The sequence below is a fragment of the Cyprinodon variegatus genome, unplaced genomic scaffold (assembly GCF_000732505.1).
Source record: "Cyprinodon variegatus isolate N-32 unplaced genomic scaffold, C_variegatus-1.0 Scaffold687, whole genome shotgun sequence".
In the NCBI taxonomy this organism is placed as follows: Eukaryota; Metazoa; Chordata; class Actinopteri; order Cyprinodontiformes; family Cyprinodontidae; genus Cyprinodon; species Cyprinodon variegatus.
In genome coordinates this window covers 335,102-343,134 of record NW_015151140.1, presented here as the reverse complement: position 1 = coordinate 343,134, position 8,033 = coordinate 335,102, and the positions used below count along the sequence as shown (strand labels likewise).

Below are 8,033 nucleotides of genomic sequence, written 5' to 3'. Positions count from 1 at the left end.
GCGAGATCAGGATGGTCTCACCAGGCTACAAGGTCCCAGAGTCTAGTGAAAGAGGGGAGAGGAACCAAATCCATGCTGGTCCAAGTCTGGAGCAAGGCTTCCACACGCAGCAACATTTTTCAGAGCACCTCATTATTGCTTCTGCTGACAAACTTTATGGAGGTACCAGAGGTTCCTACCAAAATCTGGTCTAAATACCATAACGGTACTGTGGGTGAGTTAATAGCAAACCAGCCTGAACAAAGCCCAAAAAGGACCTATAGGGTAATGCTACGAGGGTCACTACCAAAGCATGCTGGGCTTCCATCGGACCTCAGCAGAACCACAGGCTGATGGCCTCCATGCAGAACTGTGCTGATGCAGAAATATAGATGTAGAACTTAGTGTTCAACAGCCTGAAATGTCTTAAGTTATTAAGTTAGTGAAAAAAACAAAAAGCTAATCTAGAACAGAAAATCAAAAGCTGTTTATACACTGAGTTAAAAGTCCAAGGAAGAACCTCCACAGACCTGCAGTTTTTCATAAGAGCCACAATCCTTGAAAGTCTTTCTGAAAATCATAAATCTAAGATTATTCATGTCAAACATCTTTAATTCACATCAGTATCATTTTAGACCTTTGACTAATAAAAATAGGGGCTAAAAAAAAAAAATCTTTTCTTTTTGCAGTTAATTAGATAAAAATAATCTTTAAACGAGGCGTTTCTTTGAGCTTCAGAGTCATGCTTTTATTTAATGAGAATAAAACTACGGATAAAAAGTCTGAGATTATACTGGAGCTTCTGTTTGGATGAGTTTGTGAGTTTTGGGGGTTGTTGTACAGTAAATCTCCTGGGAAAATAAAGAAAAGATGATTTTCCCAAACGAACACCCAGCTATGTCCCAGTTGGTCCTAATTAACAGATAACTAATTACCTCACAGAGATTTTAATGAGCTCTGAAGATGAGCTTCCAACCTCCTGCTATTTTAAACCACCTACTGTCTCCGTTTGCCCCACAGTCAGCATCTTTACTCGCTTTTTTCCTCCCTCGCTCTCCTCCTTGGCTCCTTATGCCTTAGTTTTTGCTTTCTGCTTCACCTCTTTCAGCAGATTTCCTCATCATCCCTGTTTGTTTTGCCCTGCAGCTGCAGACAGCCTCGCAGCACATTTTATGGATGTTCATCCAAAGCGTTTCACACATTGCAGTCAGGAATGAAGCCTGTTTGTTTCAGGATAATGATGGAGATCGGAGCTGGAATCCGACAAGAGACCCAGAGAATTGGTAAAGGACCACAGTGGAGTCTGGGTTCTAAACATTTATGGGTTCTAAAAGTCCTTTAAGAAGAGTTATAGAGGATGAGCATGCATCCACCATTTGACCTAATCTTTCTCTGGGTCTCAAACTGCTAATAAAGCCTGCAAATGGTCCATTATAGCTGTTTTTGAAAGGTATTAATTGTTAAACATGTGAGGAAGATGACTAAAATACGTTTTGTCACCGTTTTGTCTCACAGCAACCAGTCAGCTTAAAGTATCGTTTGCCGGTTGGAAGTAGGTGATCATTGCAACAAGAAAGTACACCCAACATGTTTTATCTTTTTGTTTTAACGTCATCTTTTTTATGCATCGGATCAATATGAAGAATGTTCTAAAACCATTTGTGCCAAGGTTCTTTTCAAACACTGTTGTACTGTAATGGTTTTGGTCGGACTTACCATGAGCAGCCGTGGTTGCTGTTGGAGATGCATCTCCGTTGCTGAAGGAACAATACGGGAAGAACTCGTCACTGTGTCCGTAGTCCCACAGCGGCTCCGGTTTGATTCCATTGACATCCAGGCCAGACTGATCCGGAGACGGCTGAATATCCAGGTAAAGACCCCCCCGTCCTCCGTCTCCTCCACCTGACTCTGCCTGGTTACAGGTGACAGAGCTCATGTAGAAATTATTGGTAATCAAAAGATTTTTTTGAAGAGATAAAACTACAGACTTTGGACGTCAAAGATTCTCCATCAGGTGAGCTTCTTTCCATGTAGCATCCCAGGTCATCTGAAAGCTCCGTGAGGCCCGTGGAGCACAGGTTGTACTGTGGGGACAGAGACTCTGCCTCGTCGGGACTCGGGCTGCCAACGCTGGGCGGGGTTCGGAGAGGAACCTGCTGCTGCTGCTGTTGGAGGCGGTGCTTTTGAACCTCAGCATATAAACTGTCCCGCTGCTTTTTAGACATCCGGCCGAACTTTACAGCTGTGTTGGAGGAAGGTTGAGAACAGGATGTGCAAATGTTTACTCTCACTGTTAGAACACTCTTCATTAACTAGGGCTCCCCAGGGTTGTATTCTCACCCCATTTTATTTGCTTAATACATAGATGACAATCAGAGCAATTACAATTACTGTATTACAATTACAATGGGTGGCTTAACGTTAAATAAAGTTAGCATCCTGTAATTAATGCATGACTTTAAAAATGCTTATTTTTTAAACATGAGTGCAGTGATCAACAACCAAATAGTGGAGCAGGTGCCTCAACATGAAAAGCTGGGATTGCCTATTAATAATATACTGAACTTCATTAACCAGGTAGAGTCACTGACAAAAAAAGCATGGCAGCATTTTATCAGAAACTTGGAAACTTCCAAAAGGATTTTTATTCTTGTTTTATTGGGTCCAATTTTATCTTTTAATTCATCCATTTGCTTAGGTCAGTTTCAGTCTGGAATAAGAACTGTTCAGGGTATTTGAAAAACAATGCTGTAAAAATCATTCTAATCCATCTTGTAATATTTGGGAAGCTGACTATAACATTGTTACCATTCAAATAAACTGGATGTAAAAGCATAACCCTACCCCCAGGCAAGTTTTCAAAACTTCCAAAGCATAAAAGGTCAAGAGTCACTGAGCTAAGTACAGCGAGGGGAATAATAGTTGAACAATCCATGCAATCCACACATACAAAGAAATGAAACCATAAATATCCAGAAATAAAGTTATGTGTAATAAAGTGAAATAGCAGAGGGAAAAAAGAATTAAAGACATAAAGAACGGGATTGCAAATCATAGTTATTGCATTGGGTACAGAAGGATTTCTAAACTTCTGAATGTTCCAGTGAGCACTGTTGGGGCGATAATCCAGAAGCGGAAAGAACATAATTTCACCATAAACCGACCACAACCAGGTATCGCCAGGTACCCCCCGCAATATTTCTGACAGAGGAGTGATAAAGATCATGAGAAGAGTTGTCCAAGAGCCAAAAACCACATGTGGAGAGCTTCAGAAAGACCTGGAATTAGCAGGTACAATTGTTTCAAAGAAAAAAGTACTGCACTCAACTGCCATGGCCTCTATGCATGCTCACCACGCAAAACTGCTAAAGAAAAAGTACGTTAAAGCTTGTTTAAAGTTTACTGCAGAACATTTAGGCAAGCCTGTGAAACACTGAGTTTATATAGTCTAGTCAGATGAGACCAAAATTGAACTCTGGATGCCATAATAAACATCATGTTTGGATGTCAAACTGTTTTTCAGCATATGGTATTGGCAAACTTTATATAATAGAAGGAAGGATGAATGGAAAAATGTACAGAGACATTCTTGATCAAAATGAGCCCAAACACATAGCCAAGGAAACTCTAAGTTGGTTTCAGGGAAAGAAAATAAAGCTGCTAGAACGGCCCAGCAACTCACCTGACTGGAATCCAAACACAAAGGCTTTTGTACAAAGTATTAAATACATTTAAGTGAGTCTGTTCAATTGTTTTTCCTTTGTTTGATTTCACATTATTACACATAACTTAATTTCTGGACATCTATATTTTGATTTCTTTGTATATGTGGGCTGCGTAGATTGTTACCGACATCTGCTGAAAATGTCAATAACACCTCTAGAAACATATTTACTGAGAAAATGGTGGCATGTTCAATACTTATTTCACCTGCTCTACGGGGACGAGGTGGGGGGTTAAGTTAGGATGAGGTCAGGACGAGAAAAGCAACAGTGAATTTGATATGAGTAAATAATCCAAGTTCCTAAAATAAAACAAGAACATGATTGACAGGTAATGAAACACCACTCAGCACAGGGGGGTGTCCATTTGTACTGAAAGTAGGGTAACCAGTTAGAACCTACGGTGGCCCTGAAGTGCAAACTGCAACTACAAATCTAAAAGCGCAACTACATTAAGAAAAACAAAACTACATAAAGCAAAGAGCAACTACATTAAAAAAAACAAAACTACATAAAGCAAAGCGGGTCAAACGGCGCCGTCGTCCAATCAGCGATGTCTCATGTTTTCCACTGGTACCTACCTTTTCCGGTAGGTTAATGTAATTGTGTTTTACTTAATGTAGTTGTGCTTTTAGATTTGTAGTTGCAGTTTGCACTTCAGGGCCACCGTAGGAACCTTGTTTTTGTTATTGTCAAGGTTGTAGCAGTGGCTGTAGTCGCCATAAACAAACAATACAGAATATAGAATTCATAGGCAAAAAACTGGAACACTATCACCTCGGTGATTAGATAACTCCCACTTTCAATGTAAAGGTCTGGAAATTAGAGACACACAATTTGTAATTCAACGGCAGTCGCCCTCATTCAAAACCAGGGATTAAAGCAAAAAAACAATCCTGTGTCTGAACTTTTTCAACACAGGTAAGAAACTCATGTAGACCCACTGCTAGTTCCTGATTGGCCCTCTTGTGTTGTGGCGCGAAATAACATTAACATTCTCTCAATATTTGGCATAAATCAAAAATGTCTGCATCATGCCTCCGAAAAGCTAATTGCGAAACACTGCTGCGGGAGTATAACTAGGCTGTGGAAAGCACAAATCCTCATTTTTAACTTTCACAGTCAGATATTGACGCTGGTAAATCAGCTCTTGCCGTAGCTCCTGGCAAACGTGTAGTGTGTGAGACCGCACAAACAGCACATGCCCCCTTCTTCTTATGTTTGGTTGCTGTTAGTTTCAGAGCGCTCCTTTGCTACCATTGGCTGAAAAACGCAAGAGGGATTTTGATTGTCTTTTTAAAATGTATTTACCGTCGATTTATTTGGAGTGATTTTTTTTACCCACTGGCAATCGCTATGAACCGGAAATCCAGCCTGGGGCCGGAATACTTTAATCCCTGTAAAACATAGAGGGCAGCAGTAAGACGGTTTTGCGCCAACTACTGCAGAACATTAACACAAACATATCCAACTCTGCACAGGTACATAAAATAGCACACGTAAAAAGTGGATGGAGGTTTAGTCACTCTTTAGGAAAGCTAAGATCATCCTAAGATCTATGCATTTGCTCGTGTCCATCTGCTACAGAAAGTCTTAACTTTTGTCATCAGAACAAAGATATCAAAAAAACCCTACTATAAAACATGCACGTTAAGGAAATCTTTCATTGCCAGGATCCTCCTAAACTCAGGATTGATTGTGTTGAGAGATTGTTGTTGCCCTTTAGTTATAATAAAGCTCAACAGAACTGAACTTATTTGGGTTTTCTAAGATCTTTGGAAAATAGCTTGATGGTAAAACTTCCTTAGTAATAGATCTACCAGAAAAAAAGGACATGTGGGACCAGTGTATTTCTAGCAAACGGTGATATGGTCCACAGACATCAGGTGATGTGGAATCAGAGGCACAACTGCAGGCTGTAAATACCAACTGGGTCATGAACTGGGCAAAAGTCGGAGTTAAGTGGATGCGTCCCTCTATGAAGTCATCATATTAAGTCGGGGTGAGGCTGGAAATTGTTTACTATAAGTCTTGCTTCAATGACAGTCTATATCATGTAGGTCTAATCCCCACTTTATTGCTAACTTCAGTGTGTGCTTTAATAAGCCCATAAAGGAAGACGATAACAAACCAGGTTTGCATGCTGAGTGCACACCGCCATGCAGGCGAATGCCAGCGGGGCGGGGCAACCTTTTACTCGTCCCGATTCGAGTCAACTCGAGTTAATTTTTGATGAATACCATATAAAGGTACAAGAAAATGTAAGAAAATTTAAGTCCATCTCACCGTCTCTGGACATGCCTACAGCCAGGCATTTCTGCAGACGACAGTGCTGGCAGCGATTTCGGCTCGTTCGGTCAATCTGACAGTTTTTCTGCCGGGGACATGAGTAGGTGGCGTTACTCTGCTGACTCCGCCTGAAGAAACCCTGAGACAAAAGACAAGACAGCATCACTTTAGAGCATTGAAAATGTCTATGATAGAACAGTACCTGATCTACGATATGACTTGTTTGAGGTAATTTGCTTCACAGCCCTGTGCATCGTCACTCGTCAGTGAAATCATCATAAATTGTTGGTTGTTTAATCTCAGGCAACCTGAGGTACTGAAGCTGAGCACTAAGCTATGGACATGGCTTTATGAATCAGAACCTCGAAACTGATCTTCTCCATGAAGCATGTTTCCATTTTTATTACAAATACAGTTGCAAATAATTCAACATTGACAAATTATTCCAAAAAAAAAACGTAAATAAATCTTAAGTGAAACCCAACGGGATCAACAGAGTATTCTCATGGGTGGTTGCCCAGGGAAGCACTACAATTGGGAGGCAAAAGAGTGCCAGTTTGAGAAATAAGTGTATTTTTAGTAGGAAGAGCTCACTGACATGTGTCTACCCGAGTGAAACGACTCTACAAATGAGAGCACTGAAGGTAACGGACCGACGTCAACACACTGTGCCAGCCTCCTTGGTGTGTTGACTTTATTTAGACCAGCTTTTTTTTAAAGTGAGAAGGTAGCAAAATAACAATTCATAGCGGGGCGACCCATGTTTGAAAAACACGCATTAACCTGCTATTTTCAGTGGAAAAGACGCTTCATTCACTGCCCATTTTAGAGGATTTACTGAATTTTCTGTGGTTCTTAGAAGGTAATTTGTGTCAATCAAACTGGACCCTTGTGGACTTTGATCTTCTCTTGGTCTTTAGCAAACAAGTACCACATTAACTGAGGCACCACCTGGAAATCCTATGCATCTTCACCAGATCTTTACTTTTGCAGTGAGTGGGGGTCAGAGGAGTTTGCCCCTCTGGTCTTCTAATGATTCAGCTGATGGACATGCTCCCCAGAGGGATTCTGTGGGGTTGGCTTATAGGGATAATTATCCTTCAGTGCCACAAGCAAGAGATGTATCTCCTTTCTCTGCATTAAGTTGAACTTGTTCCAAGTTCACTTTGGACTGTGTTCCTGTCAGAGGTACATTCCACTGGGAGGAGACCTCCAGGGAAGACCCAGAAGTTGCAGGGGGAATGATTTATACCTCTGAACTGGGAACAGCTTAGGGTCTGTCAGAATGAGCGGTGGAGGATCACTCGGATGTCTGGGTTTTCCTGTACTGCACATGGTGTCTATGTTACCCAATGTCAGATATGGTGAACAAAGGTAAGAGCTCATTTCTTTTGTGCATCTGGACTAAAAGAAAAGTGTCTATGCACATCTATAAAAAAACACAGAGGTCATTAAAATCCTGAGTTTAATCAGGAAAAATGAAACAAGAAGATCAGAAGTTAATTTCTTAATAAATTAATAAGCACCTTCTCATTAATGAGTGACTTGAAGGTTTAGGATCACATAAGAGATGGCGATGCTTACCTTACAGCCCTCGCAGGTAATCACACCATAGTGGATCCCTGAGGATTTATCTCCACAGATCTTACAGGGGATGATTTCAATCTGAGCTGCAGGAAGGAAACAAAGATGGTCAGAAACAAAGAGCTCAGAAACAGGGTGAAGACGCTGCTTCTGAGCCAACAGATGAATCCAAAAACCCATTGACTTTCTTCTCACGACATCACAGGATTACTTATACAATCATCTAGTTCATGATAAAAACAGAGTCTTATTTTAAAAATCACAGCAAAAAAAAAAAATTGTTTTTATCAACTGTTTAAGGGCTTAAAACAGTGACTCGTCTAAAGCTTGATTTAAAATTATCTTTGCTGCTGGGCCTGGAAAAAAAACTGAAGAATCAGAGAGAAAGCCCACAGGACCACTACTTTTTGATCAGCTTTAAAGAAGCAGGCTCTGTATAAAAGAAAAGTGTTTATACCA

General features: G+C 40.7%; 1 protein-coding gene across 3 annotated transcripts in view; it reads right to left on the bottom strand.

The window, feature by feature from the left end:
• Positions 1 to 8,033, bottom strand: part of LOC107097347 (nuclear receptor ROR-alpha-like) — a 90,159-nt gene that overhangs the window by 6,233 nt on the left and 75,893 nt on the right. For all 3 annotated transcript variants that reach the window (XM_015394471.1, XM_015394472.1, XM_015394473.1), the window contains 4 exons: positions 7,575 to 7,660; positions 5,988 to 6,129; positions 1,968 to 2,221; positions 1,696 to 1,891 (listed from right to left, as the gene is read on the bottom strand). In XM_015394471.1, coding sequence (XP_015249957.1) covers positions 1,696 to 1,891; positions 1,968 to 2,221; positions 5,988 to 6,129; positions 7,575 to 7,660 — 678 coding nt within the window. The remainder of the gene's footprint in view (positions 1 to 1,695; positions 1,892 to 1,967; positions 2,222 to 5,987; positions 6,130 to 7,574; positions 7,661 to 8,033) is intronic.